This window comes from Parasteatoda tepidariorum, chromosome 2 (assembly GCF_982258835.1).
Source record: "Parasteatoda tepidariorum strain Cologne lab strain chromosome 2, Ptep-v5.0, whole genome shotgun sequence".
NCBI lineage: Eukaryota > Metazoa > Arthropoda > Arachnida > Araneae > Theridiidae > Parasteatoda > Parasteatoda tepidariorum.
Genome location: NC_141756.1, coordinates 54,568,341 through 54,583,646, shown reverse-complemented (window position 1 = coordinate 54,583,646; position 15,306 = coordinate 54,568,341). Strand labels below are relative to the sequence as shown.

Genomic DNA, 15,306 nt, shown 5'->3' with positions numbered 1-15,306 from the left:
TTTTAGCATTTTCAACAAGATCTTTTATTATAAAATGTTGGTTTAAAATGGTACACAATAAAACAATGTATGCTGCAACGTTACATTTTCTTTTGACTCGGTGTCACATAATCTTAATGACAGAAATTGAAATCCCATACAAATGCAAAACAAAAGAGAAACCATTTTATACAAGAAATTAGGTATAAAAAATATCTTTTTGTGTTTTCAAAATATAACAAATAAATTAAGATTCATCTATTTTCATAATAAAGCTTAATTTTTGCAAATATTTATGACTATAAATAAAGTAATTCAATAAATCTTGAAGCAAATATCTTATTAAATAATGCATTTAGAGCTTTTGTACACAGTTTCAGGCAAGAGTAATTTCTAATGGTGAGAAGTTTATGCTCTCAGTTAATGTGATTTAAAAGCACACAATGACATTCAAAGTAGGAAAAAACATAATGTTCAGTGTCTACTTTTTTTGGATTTGTGTTTACGAGCAGGAGGTGAATCTGGTGAAAGTCTTCGCTTATATGGTGACTTCGATCTTGAGCGTCTGGATCTTTTGGGACTTCGGCTTCTAGATCTAAAAATAGTTTTTTAATTTATATTTGAATAACCAAATTCTACACAATATATGAAATATATAATACATTTTAATTTCCCTCTTATTTTTAATTTTATTAAAAAAAATAAACATTTTTAAGAAAGTTGTATGAATTTTGGACATTATTTGTAATCATTCTTTCTATTCTATTTATAGTATACAAAATATTAAGACTAAATTAAAAAATACAATTTCATGATAGAGACGTGCCAACCTTACCAAAAAAAAGAGGAGATATTTTCCAAAACTATGACAAGGTGTTATGTCAATATTTTTTAATCATTACACTTACAATTAGTTCTTAAAATAATATATATTCCTGAAATGTTTAATTTTCAACCTATTAATATAATTAATATTAAAAATAACAACATATAACTCTTAAGAGTACAAATAAATGGATTTAGAGATTTTGGTGTTGAACACGGAAGTGTCGAAAATAACGAAAAAATCCAGAGATTTCGGCCTAAACTCGGAAGGTTAGCTAGCCTGATCATGTTTCTTACCTCCGCGTTTTCTTCGGAGAATATGATCTATAAGATTTGTGTGGGGAATGTATATTATCTCCAGGCGTGAATGCAACACTGCGTGGACTAATTTTACGAACTGATGAGTAATAACTAGGACTTTGACTGTGATCTGCTTCATCTGAAGAATCAAGTGTAGCCTCAACAATAGCAGGTGAATGAGTTTTGTGACGCTTATGCTTCTCACATCCTTCTCGATCAGACTTATTTTCACGTTCAATCTATAAAAATACATAACAAAAAAGAATGCTGCATAAAATAAAATACTAATTTGACAAAGGAAAAATAATCCAATGAAATTTTTTATTACTCTCTTTGTAATTACTATAATTTGGTTTACAAAATATTGAAAAAAAAGGACTGCCAGCTTTTTGTAAGTAGAAGTTAATAACTAACAATTATTAATTTAGTTAAATGTCATTATTATAAAAATAGCTAATGCAGTAATAAAATTTTAACAACAATAATTTCAAGATTAATTAATTATTCAGTTAATTTTTGCTAAGCCATTGTAGTTAATTTTGCTTGACATATAGTACTTTCAATGTTTTACTCTTTTTCATAAAAAAATATGATTTTTGTGACGGTTGAATAATATTGACCTTTATAGAAAGTATTGGTTAACTTCTTTAACAGTTTTGTTTTAACATTAACTATTCAAGTGCTCATGATAAAGTATGAGCAAGTGACAAAGCTAAATTACATACAAAGTTTGCACATTTTGCCTTACAGTCTAATGAAAAAACAAGAGTTAACCCATTTTTAAGTTCATTTTTGTGCATTACAGCTTTGATTTTTCAATAATTTTTTAGACTATCTCGATGGTATAATGAACTCTCTGATTGGCCAGGGAGTTGTCTCAGTCCTTGTATGATGGATATAGTTGAATTTTGATTTTATTTTAGCTGTATTTAAAATCAAAAATTTCATTTACATGCATGCAAAATCTAATCCATTGTATAAAAAAAATGTTCCCAACATTTTTTTATAATTTACAAAAATTTATACTAATCTTGAAAGTAATAGTAGCTAGAATCATTAACCATATTTTATTCATTAGAAAATAGATACTTAGGTTAATCATTTAACCTTTTCTACATAATGTTACATTTAAAAAATGTTTAATGTGTAATTTTTTGTATTAATGACAGATTACTTAAATTATACTAATATAATATTCATAACAAAATATATTTTTGATATATGATCCTAACTACTTCCACAAGTTTATGTTTTATTCTTAGATCAAATATTTTATGACTAGACCGCTAAATTTTCATGCAGATCTTAGAAATAACTTACTCTTTTCAATAATTTTTGACGATAGTGCTCAACCTGCTCATAAAATTTCATATTTGGTTTTCTAGATCGTCTGCCAGACTCCAACTCATCTTGATATTTCATAACTTTGACCTAAAACACATTTTTCCAGAGTATAAAATACATTATAAACAATTTTTAATTAAAGGTTTCATAACATATAAAAATAAACTTAAATGTAATAGTATGGCAAATAATGGCTCTGCATGACTTATAACTTACATTTGATTTCTCATCAGTCGAATTTATTACAATTTTAATAAGTTAATTTTAAGCAGTACTTAGTACTTTTCACTAAGACTATTTTTAAGATAGTGTACAGTTAAATATCTGATTACAAAAAAATTACTAACAGCTTTTTTTCTCTTAAATCCCCCTCCCCCCCATATTCTAATGAAATGCATATACACAGAAATGGAATTAGTTTGACTGCTTTCTGTTTGAATCAGTATTACTAACTTTTTGAATTTTTAAGAGTAAAATTTCCAACAATTATATTAAGTATATTTTTGAGGTTTGGAAATTTTGAGACAAATCTATAAACTAATAGAAAAAATTAAAAGCTGTAGAAAGTTTATAACCAGTAAAAAATACCAGTACTTTTACTTAAAAAATATAAATCTGCTTTTATTATATTCGATTATCTACTATAATGCTATAACAAATAAATTGTCACAATATGAAGAACTATCTGCCAAAATTGTTAAGTATATATATACACACACATGCAAGTAAAATACTGACCTCTACTTCTCTTAATTTTGCCCTTCTTTCTTCATTAATGTCAGTTTTCAATTGCTCTATTATAGTAGAAGAATCTTTACTATTTTCTTCATCTTGGTAGGACATGTCATCAACTGTTGACGCAGTATCATCCATAGGCCTAATTGAGACAGTAAAATTTAAAAACTTGAGAGTCTCTTAATGCGTTGCAAGCAGAACACAACAGATATTTCTTATTTGTGCATATTATGATATTTTTACAATTTTATATTATATCAAAAAGTAGAATAATTAATCAGTAATCTGAAATTTAATAGTTTTCATTCCAGCCATTTTCAAAAAACTCTAAATCAGAAATTTTTGAAAATGGCTATTTGTTAACCTTTTAGTTGCAAGAAAAAAATAATTACCAACTTTATTTAATATTTAGATGCTCTATTAAGAGCAATAAACATTGCAACTTACTGTCCATCAATATCATCAACATGTTCATGTTCTTCATTCTGTTCTAACAGATCCCATTTTGAGGTAGTAATAGCTTTAAAAATTATAAAGATTTAAAATAAAGCTTAATTGAAATCATTATAACTTACATAAATTTATTGTTTAAAAAAATTACCTTGTGCTTCTACAGTTTCAGGATCAACAGTTTCCCATTTTGAGGGTTTAAACTTGGATGATATATCCTCCATATCTTGAGGAATGTCTTCTAATGGTTGACCATCTAAGTCGTCATTTACTAATAAGGAAAGATAAGTAGAATTAAGTGTATGAGGAAGAAAAAAAGAAAGAAAGAAATCTAAAATATGTGAACTAAGCAAAATGAATATTGCAGAAAGTCATAATAATGTTTTCCATATTTGCAGCAAATTTCAAAAAGCAGCAGCTTATTTTAATTTTTTTTAAAGAAATTTGTTCAATAATTTGTTGAAATTATTTTAAGCATAAAATCTTTTTTCAAAAGGGCAATATAGGGTACCATACTACTGTTCTTCATACTTGTAATTATTGTAATATCAATAAAGCATTTCCGCCACAGCCAATTGTCGAGGCTCTAACATTAAGGTTAAGGCTCTATCATTTGTAGGAGATCAATGACATCATTTGGTAATGTGGTCAGCATTGCTCCCCAGCTGAATTTCTTTTCCAAACAAAACAGAACCCATTGATCTGAACTCTGTGAGCTTTAAGATTCTAATGAGGATACAACTCCAGCCCTTCAAAATGATAGCTCAGTGCCTTAATCATTATGTCATTATCTCAAGCGACTAACATGAGGTGAAAAAAAGCTGAACTGAGCAAAAACTAAGTATAGAGAAATAATCTAGAGGCAATTATGATTAAGTTATTATAAATTATTTACTACCACTTAAATAACAAAACTTTATTATGAGGTCCTTTTGGTCCAAGAACCACTTGTTATTTAAAAGATTTTATGATTACATAGGATACAAACAAAAAGCATTAATAACTTAAATTTATGCATGCTAAAACTAGGAAATGTGCAATATTGTTTTTAAAAAAAGCAATAGAAGTATTAATAAAATAAACTTCATCTTAATTTCTCAAAAATAAAAACATGCAAGACAACAATAAAAAAAATGAAGAAAAGGAAAGATAGTAAAAATTTCCATAATGGTATTAAAAATAAGTAGTAATACAATAAAAAAAAAGGAAATTCAAAAAGAAAACATATAGAACAGAATTAAAATCATGCCTTATTTTACGTTGCATTATAAAAAAACTGATCAAAAATTATGAGAAGCAAAGAAATTTATATATGTAAAAAAAAAATTCTTACAAGGAACACCGTCTATATCATCTCGGTCTTCAACTAAAGAACCATCTAATGGAACGCCATCTATATCATCAACAGATAAAGGCACACCATCAATATCATCAGAAGATTGTACTTCAGTATCAGTAGGAGCCATTTGTCCTGGTTGAGGTGAATTGCTATCTTCATTCATGTCACGTGACTACAGGGTGGAAAACAAAGTTATTCAATTAATTTCTGGTATTATTGAAGTTGCAAATTACTTTAAAAACCAGACAGCATTACTTCAACACCATAGAATCATAGAACATTTAATTTTATTTCATGTTTATGACTTTTTTTTAGTACAAACTGATAAAAACTTATATCTACTTGCTGAAAACATCCACTTTGATTCTGAATTTAATTAGATCTGATATGAAGTGTTTTCATTATTTTATTACCAATAATAAATAGCTGTTTCACATGAGAAATTAGTAATTTTTTATTGTTCTTTCTTGCTACCTTGTGACTTTGAACTCTAAAAAGAAGGTAGCTTTGCCATCAGGTATAAGAACACCTATCACCTAACACCTATAAGAGCACCTAAAAGAAAACCTATCTCAGTAGCCAATTTATATGAATTTGGCTGGCTTCAATGCAAAACTGATACAATATAGCAAGCAGTAAAGGCATAGAGTGCCAGATTTTATTGATAAAAAGATATAAAGAAGGATTGGATATAACAACTTATTTGCAAAAAAACTACTTTTGCAATGTTAAGAAAAAAGTTAGTTATCAATATAAATTTATCATTAATCATAAAAATATGTTGCTTTTTATAACAAAATTGTAGTTACCCTTTTATTAATTTATATTTTATTAATGATACACAATATTGCTAACCATTTCAAAAATGCAATTTAGTAATATTTTAAAATAAGTTTGCTATGTCATAAACAAGCAGTAAAAATTCTTACACAAAAAATAAGAAATTAAAGCTGCAATTTCTAAATTCAACTAAATTCAACTATGTATTAAAATGACCAAAACAATTGATTGTAATTGAAAATCAAATTAAAAAAATAATATTGAAATGCTAAAATTGATAGGAATATAAAAATTTTCTTACTAATGGAACAAGGCCAAGGAATAGATTTTGTAATTTGATAAGAAATTCACTTGGATAAATTGCCCAGTCTTCCCAAGCTCTAAAACAGCTCACTACTCTTTGCTAGAAGGAAGGAAAATTAATAATTGATAAAAAAAATATTTTTAGATAACTGAAACATAAAACAACAAATACATACAGGTTGCTATTATTGAATCGATTGATAAAAAAATTATTCAAATCATTAAAGTGAGAAGAAAAGAAAAAAACAATTAAGAGAATTTACAGTGTCCTTTAGGTGAGATATTGAGCAGTAAGAGTAAAAATAAAATTCCACTTAAATAATAAATTAATTTTAAAAAATTTCATGCAAGTATCATCGCATAATATGCAGATTAATAATAATAAAAAAAAAGATTGAAATTATATCTAAAGCTGGCATTTACTCTCAGAAAATTAAAAAAAAATTATTAGAAAAGATTTAAGTGGCAAGACGTTTGAAAATAATGTGTTAAAGGCTATAATGTTATAAATTTTGATATTCTATAATTAATACATTATATTTAGTGTGCAATTTGTTTAGACTAACTATCTAACCAAATTGATACAAAAAAAGGAACATAACAATGAATCAATTTTGACATTTATGACAATGAGTGAATTTTTAGTTGTGTACATAAATTAAATATATTAATACACTTTTTAAATTAAGGTAATAAAAATTAACCACTTTTTAACATTAAATTAAAATATAAATAAATAACATCACACAAACAAAAAATTAATAATACTAGTGGGCTGCGCCCCCTGCTCGCTAACGCTCGCCAACCCCCGAAAATTGCTACGCAATGTTATATGGTTTGCTCCGCAAACCAAGCTCGCTTCGCTTGCTACTAACTTAGGTACATTGCAAATGCACAAAATTCTAAGAATTCAAAACAATCATTCAAATCCATATAACAACTTTTTTTTCTAAAAAAAATTACATCTTTTTAGTAAGTACTGAGTCCTTAAAATAAATTTGAATTCAAATAAATGACATGTAATTCGTTAAATCTATTAGAAATGTGCTATAGTATAAAATCTTAAGATAAAATTTCTAAAACTGATATCTCTTTAAAAAGATTAAAATTTCGGCTATAATTAAGTCTATTAAAAATTTAAATAAGTGAATTGCAATGGAAAAACCTGCATAAACAAATAAATTCTAGTAAAACAAATAAATTCGTGATATAAATCAAAAATTGTCAAATAAATTCGTGAAAAAAAAACGCTTTCGACAAAAAACCAAAATAGAGATTTATCGACAAAGACTTCTGCCTAGCTTATGCTCTCCCTGGTTATTTCAGTTTCCGTTTTTAAAAGCGCTATATGTTGAGCCATCTTAGCTAGAATTTGGCATGTGACATTTTTAGCGGTAATCATTGGTCTATTTTCTAGCGTTGCCATTCGGGGAGTTGTAATGAGGCTTTTTTTTATCGCCGTGTAAGAGAAATATATATATAGATTTTTTATTAGATTTGATCTGTAAAATACATTAATAACTTTTTTCTAGCTTTTGAAGTAACTGTTTTTTTAAGGCTTAGCTGAAAACCGTGAAAAAACTCCATGAATAGAAAAATGTTAAGTTAAAAATTAAGCAGCGATGATTAATTAATGCTAAAATCTTGATTAGCACAACTTTACAAATGTTTGTTCATCAAAATTTGTAAATTCTTCCAAAACCTAATTCTTTGATAGCATTTGCGTAATTTTTTTTCTTCATGTTTAATTACGTAGAATATTTATAATTATTTTGTAAACAGGAATTTTTACCATGAATAGAAGGTATTAACTAAAAGGCATAACGAATTACTTTGCAATGATAAAAGAGTCCTTTTGTTATTTACCAGTTACATAATGATAACTAAATTAAAAAAGAGTAATAGGTTAATGTTATTTTATTTTAAAAATACATGATTTACCTTAAATTGTTCAGCTTTCAAGCGTCCTTCTATACTTTGAAAAGTTTCATGAAGGTCTTTAAAAATGTCTGGTAGTTTAGCTTGAAATCTAAAAGTGTATTTAAGTTTATAGAAAGGATCAAATTTAAGGAAAGAAAAATATGTTTAAAAAATATACTCTTGTAAAATTATGCCATACCCTTTTCTATAAAATGATGCATTAGCAACTTTGACACTACAGTTGTGCAACACATCTGAAATGAGATATAATCTACCAATCTGAAAAGATAAATAAAATATTTATCACAAAAAGGAATACATTTATAAAATGACATATTTATTTAACACTTTTTATCTCGTTCTTACAAAAATTAATACTACATTTTAAATATGTATTATTACACATTCTTTACTAATGTAAAATTTAATTATAATTTTTATTTTATCAAATTGAAGAAATATAACTTATAATTTGCTTACTATAATAAGCAACATCAGAAGTGTTTCTGGAATCTTTCAAGATTTTATAAAATTCAAAACTTAAAAGGTATAATTTAATTTTTAAGCAATAAAAAAATTATCCTTAAACTAATATGCATTAATAATTTTAGACATTCAGTTAAACTTCATTTTTTTAAATATGGAAAAAGTACAATCTCTACAATATCCAATACGTTCAGAAAAAAATATATATAACTGAACTTCTAATTTTTTAACTTCTACTCCACAGAAACTCGGGACATGCATTTTATGCAAACACTAAAAATGAAAAGATTCTATATTAGCATTGGCAATAAGCTAAATCGCATTCATCATACTGAAGACTATATTTTTATGTAGCTGACATTTTGAGAGTTATTATTATTATTTTTAAAATTTCTTTATATAAAACAATACTAACAATAATTGTTCATAAGTCATTTGTACAAAAGAAATAATTATGTAAAAAAATCAGCCTTCAAATTCTATTTACTTTTTTATATAATGGGGCTTCAGGCGTAGCAATGGCTTCTCCAATGCAATCAATTATTTCTTCAGCAGCTTCAGCATGCTCAATACAATAGATCATAGCATCTGCAATCTTGAATTTCTCAGGAGTGATACCACGTAATAAATCTTCAAACTTCTCACGTTGTCTGGGATATAAAAAAGAAACATTAAACATTTAAATAAAATAAATAAAAATTTTACTTTTGAAGCACAGTTTTGGTGATTTTTATTGAACAAATACCTACATAGTATGTATTCAATATTTTAAACACTATCCCAAAGTGCACTACAGCTTTGCTTATTTCTGAAAAACTACTAAAACCATGCTTCATTAAATAAAACAGCTTATTTACATCTTATATTGAAAATCTTAATTCTCATTTCCCCTTTCATTAAAAAATTTTGACAAATTTTTTATATTTAGTTTCTTTAACTTGACTTCTACTAAAATAATTTTATCTAGACAAACTACAAATAACCAAATTATATTTGTATAACTTTTCCAAGTTGAATAACTTTTGGTGTAAAGAAGTTGAATAACTTTGGTGTCCGAACACTTTTTAATCAACAAATAATAAAGGACATTGACTTACGTATCAGATAATGATCCTTTTTTAGGTTCAATGGGTCTGGTTATGGGAGGCGGAGGAACTTCCACAAGTTCCTCAGGCATACCTAGGTGGAAAGGATTAAGAGGAGGTGGTCTCCAAAAAGAGCCCTCTTTAAACATAAGAAATTCATCAGTATGCCATTTGCTAGGATGATCCCCCTAAAAAAAAGAAAATACACTTTTACAAAATCTCTCACAAGATTTACTTTTGTTTTTTTAATGCATACATAGGTATACTGACTTTTAAAATAGAATACAGACGCCACCTGTAATACACATGAGCCGGACTCTGATTATCAAAGAGAAACCTGAAATAGGACAGATTTTCCCAAATTTAAACTCAATATAATAATTTATATTTAAGTTACATTTAAATTTACTGAAAAGTAAATAAACATATAAATGTAATCAACTTAATTTCAGAATGAAATTTAATTTTCATAATTATGGAAACAAAATTAAAAATAGACTAATTAGCAGATAACATGTAGATATTAACACATACTTTAAATGAAAATGGTATATAAATTCACACATTAAGCATTGAGATATTATATCGATATAAAAATGTGTTTATATACATACCTGAACATAGGATTATTTATTTCACGATTCATTATCATTGCCTCAAACATTGGTCCTTCACGAACAACAAATTCGATCATACGGTGAATGAGGCACAATAAACTCCTGAAACATAAGAAAAAGACAGGACATAGGAAATATTTATATTAATTCTTAAATTAATCACAATCAAATGGACTCCGATGGGAGGAAATGAACAATTTGAAAGCTGAATAAACTGAAAGCCATTACATATCTAAAATTAAGATCACAAAAAAGGAATACAGCTTCGGAATGCTGCTTGGTAAGCTAAGAAATAAAAAAGTAAAAAAATGTTTTTTTTTAGAATATTGATATTTAATAAGTTCAGAACAGACAAAAGTAGAGTAAATAAAAGAGATCCAACAATAGAAAAAAGTATGTGGAACAAAATCACTCAAATATAAACCTATAGATATAACAAACACTAAGAAGAAGAAGATACATTGAATAATTTGAGAGATGAAAGAGTTATTGATAGTTTATTAGCTGAAACAGGTTAAATTTGTGTATTGAAAATAATAAAAAAATTTAGCACTAATTGAAATAATCGAATTATAAATTATTACATTGGAATTTGTAAAAACTAACATTTCATTTTTTGGTATTGAAAATCCAGCTAAATAAAATAATTGCATCCTTATAACACAACAATTGTAGCTGAGAATAGCAATTCTTAGAATGTAAGAAAAACTAAATTGTTCTTGCCTGGTGACAGAAGGATATAGCAAAGAAATCTAAAGAAATGGATACACTGTACCATAAAAATAACAACATAATTTAAAAAAAAAAAAAAAAAAAAAAAAGGAATTGCAAGTTACAAGTAGAAAAATGGTTAACAAATATGTTGCAAAAAAGAAATTTATTATTTGGAACAAATAACTGTAAAGAATGTCTGAAAAGTCATAAAAACAAATTTTACACATTTCATTAATTACTACAAATTTAAATAAAATTGGATTCATTTAGTTTGCAAATTAGTAAACTTTTTGTATTTATCTATTTACTATATTTTTTTTTAAATAGTGTATAACTATTTTAAAATTTGAAGCTGAAAAATTAATAAAAGAATGGGGTTTAAATTTTTTAAAGAAAAATTGAAAAAAAAATATAATTGTATTTAATTTTTAAATAATTTAAGTTATAAATTTAGACATATGCTTTGTATCATAAAAATTTAACATTTAAAATATTTTTAAAAGTCATAAAACCTAAACTTAAGTCAAAATACTTATGTAAATTAAAATAAAAAGATATTTAATGTCACAGTTAAACAACGAGGTAGACATACTTAAATTGTGTTGCGCAGGGAATGAATTTTGATAACATGACAAAAAAGATAAGCTTTAAATACGATGAACACAATTCAACATAAATTCTGATTCTTGAAATTAGATTTAAATAGTTTTTTCCTCTAAAACCAATCAAAGAATACAACTATTTATTTTAAATCAATCTATTTTTGCACTTTCAACACAACTAAGTCTGCCAAATATCAAATAGATCCTGTTTAGTCATCTAAAAATAAAATTAATCCTACAGCAAATATTAAAGAGTTTCAAAAGGTAACTTTATACAAAATGTTTCTGAAAATTAATAAAATAATTATAATGAATGATAATTTTATAGGAACTACTTCAAAAGATCACGAAAACAGAAAAAATAAAACAATCTAAAAAATGAGGATTTCATTCCAAATTTTAGAAATAAACCATATTAAAACTTCATTAATTCAGTGTTAATGGTTTTCAAGAAACAAATAAATAGAAACAACACAGTTTAAAGTTGATAGAATATGATTTTCAATTAGTGATAAATCAAATTGACAGAAAGAATTCCTAAATAATCGGAAGAAAATTAATAGCAAAATAATCATATAAAAAAAAAGCTTAACATAATTAAATTTACAAAAAAAAAAAGTGAAAACTAAAAAAAATTGCTACATAAAACTAACATATTGGTAGCAAAAATTATGCATATTTGTTTGGCAAATTTAGTCATGAATTAGCTATTAAGCTAGAAGAAATGCAAGTTACAACATATTTCCTTTATTCAGACATATTACACAGAAGACACAGATAAACCATAGTCAGATTTAAAAGAGTAAATAATAATTACAACAACAATTCACTTTACTTATTGCTTTATATTATTGAATAAATAAAATAAGGAATTTCCTAAACACTTTAGTTAATATATATAGTTTAATTTAGTAATGGACTTAATATTTAGACTTTAAATTTCTACATTCAGTATTGAATACATTTAGTTATATGTTTAACTTGAATTCATTTAAAAACAAATGCCTTACCCATATTAAATACTCATAAGTTAAAAATTTTTATATCAAACCCCTGATAAAGAAATTTTAAAAATATATCTCAGCTGCATACTTTTTCAGTACATAAGCCTTGAAAGGACAAGACAAAAATAGCACAAGTATTATTTTTAATACTTCAGAATAGCAGCTAATTAATAATTTAAGTTTAACCCTTTTGCGCCGACTGTCACATAGACGTGCCAGCAAGAAACGTGCTCACTTCCCGACCCACACACCCACGTGCCAGAGCATTTTCTCATTTAGCCCCGGCTGTCACTTGTTTGTGCCAGCGTTTCGGAACGTTTTAAAAAATAACATTTCTTTCAGAAGATGGCATTGTATGTACATATGGTTTCAGATACATGTAGATTTGACCTTCAACTCAAGATGAGAGTACATTCACGCGGTTTTTAAGGGAAAGGAATGGAGGGGGAAGGAATGTTTTATGATGGCTCTTTAAATTCGCACGTGGTATTTGTTTATAGTAAGCAGGGGAGGTTTTTTCTCTCGCTACTTTCGATTTTTGGTTTAGTTTTTAGTGGATAGTTAGATCTTGTAGATCCCTGTTTTAAAATTTTTCATACGAAAAAAGAATTTTAAGTCATACATTTAGTTTTCAGATATGTAATGTTAAATGTTATTAAATGATAGGTACATAATGAAAATAAAATGTGTAAAATATATATTTAAACAAGAAATAACTTAAGTAAATAATGTATACATAGAAATATATATAAAGCATGTAATTTAAACACTCTACAGAAAAATATTAAACATTGTGTTGATATTTCGTTAATTTCATGTAATTAGGCTTAACTTCAAAAAACCCACCGGCCCTGGAGAGACACACGTGAGAGAGACTGCTGGCCTCAGCGATAAGAGCGCTTTCACACTTCCCGTCGCGAAAGGGTTAATGAAAGGAATATCATTAAAAATTTTTTTTTAAAAATTTAATTTCTTATCTTTAAAACTAATAATAAATTTCTAATTTGATTATAAATTTTTCCTCTAGTAAAATAATAAGGTACAGTAGATCAAAATATTTATTGCTGTATTATATGTCAATATATTTCAGTACGTAGTAAGTGTACAGGAAATTTAAAAAGCTAACTTTAGCATATTTTCCTATGCTTTTAACCTTAGGAAATATCAATCAATTAGAGTACATGAAAATGACATTGATAATAACAGAACACACAAAACATTTAACATTTTAACAATTTCAAAGGTATGGAAAAATTATCTGACAATTAGTACACAGATACCCATAGTTTCTCATTACATTTTGTTTGTAATGTAACGTTCTAAAATGTGTATAAAAAATAAAAAAAAATAAAAAAAAGAGATAAAATCATAAAAAGGATAGAATAACAATAAAATAGTTAATAATAATCTAAAATTTTCAGTGCACTTAAAAGAGTTAAAAAGGCTAGATAGAAGCACACTTGACAGATACGTTTTAAAAGAACTAATAAGGAAAAAAAAAAAAGAAGCCTAAAAATGGAACTACTGATTGTTTAAACTTTAATAAATTAAATATATAATTCAACAATTCCAAATATTTAATGACTTTATATAAAGAACATGCAAAATGAAATATATTATAATAAACTATTTATAAATATATAACATGGAAAATAAGGTTTTTATGCTGCTAATATTCCTTTAACAATAATAATTAATTTTTAGAATTTACTGGCAAAAATTATGTTTCAATGTTCCACTTTCAAATTACTAGTTTTACTCAACTTGGCAAATACTGCATCAAATTTCAAGCATATAAACAGATTTAAAAATTGAAGTTTGACAGTAACAAATAATTATAAATACACTGGGTTACAGCAGAGGAAAACTATAACAAGAAGCATAATACACATAGGTTTTAGGAAATTTAATTTTATTGGTTCACAAACTACTAGTGCATCATTAGTAGTTCTGCAGCCCTTTGTAGATCCTGGTTTTCTTAAGTTGTTTCCGATATTTTGTTGGTAATAATTCTCCAGTTTACAATATTTAATACTACTAAGTTTTTTTCTCAAGGTACTCAACATACCAAAGCTATTATCTGCTTAAAGATATAGAATACTACAGCTTGAGGAAAAAAATTCTTCTAATATTATCCTCTTTCATTTTCACTCAATTTGTCTCTCTGAATTTTATGAATTTAAAAATATCTGATAGTTCATATATGTATTTAAGCATTCTTTTAAAATATAAAAGGGAAAAAAAATATTAAAAAGTCTAAATGAAATCAATCATTTCTGTACAGCAATAGTACTTTTTGTTAAAAAAATTTTCTTTTACATTTTATAAGTACTTTTTTTAAAAAAGTTATATTAAGCTTCAAATATTTTGCAGCTTAAGTAAAAAAATTGGTACCGGTCCACTTCTGTGAGCCGCAAAAAAGAATCATCAACCAGTTATGATTAATTAATTGTGGTGACAAGCATTACTATTGTGGTACTAGGTACCTATTATACTAATATAGATACCTAATATAGATGGAAGTTTTTTTTAGCTTCCCCCCCCCAAATGGATAATTACTAACATATTATAGCACTATTTGAATGAGTTGTAAAATGCTTATATTAGCTCATGTTTATTTCTGAAATTTTTTAACTTGATACTATATCACTTCACACGGCAGACACAACTATAAAACTGCAACAAAATTTTAAAAGAACTCCATAAAAATTTTTGGAAATTGTGAAATTTCTGTCAAAACTATCATATAACACTAAATAGGATATTGTACACATTAGAAAAATTTAAAAATGCTAGGGGTTTCCCACCACAACTCACTATCTG

At 26.2% G+C, this 15,306-nt stretch overlaps 1 protein-coding gene across 2 annotated transcripts in view; it reads right to left on the bottom strand.

Moving 5' to 3' along the window:
- The window catches only part of LOC107437920 (U2 snRNP-associated SURP motif-containing protein), a 39,958-nt gene continuing 24,652 nt past the window's right edge, over nt 1–15,306 (bottom strand). For both annotated transcript variants that reach the window (XM_016050066.3, XM_043038719.2), the window contains exons 12-25: nt 10,161–10,265; nt 9,817–9,883; nt 9,559–9,734; nt 8,949–9,111; nt 8,175–8,254; nt 7,997–8,084; nt 6,054–6,155; nt 4,967–5,144; nt 3,785–3,904; nt 3,631–3,703; nt 3,187–3,325; nt 2,425–2,535; nt 1,102–1,343; nt 1–574 (exon numbers count right to left, since the gene is read on the bottom strand). In XM_016050066.3, the coding sequence (XP_015905552.1) occupies nt 454–574; nt 1,102–1,343; nt 2,425–2,535; nt 3,187–3,325; nt 3,631–3,703; nt 3,785–3,904; nt 4,967–5,144; nt 6,054–6,155; nt 7,997–8,084; nt 8,175–8,254; nt 8,949–9,111; nt 9,559–9,734; nt 9,817–9,883; nt 10,161–10,265 (1,765 nt within the window). In that variant the 3' untranslated portion in view covers nt 1–453. The remainder of the gene's footprint in view (nt 575–1,101; nt 1,344–2,424; nt 2,536–3,186; nt 3,326–3,630; nt 3,704–3,784; nt 3,905–4,966; nt 5,145–6,053; nt 6,156–7,996; nt 8,085–8,174; nt 8,255–8,948; nt 9,112–9,558; nt 9,735–9,816; nt 9,884–10,160; nt 10,266–15,306) is intronic.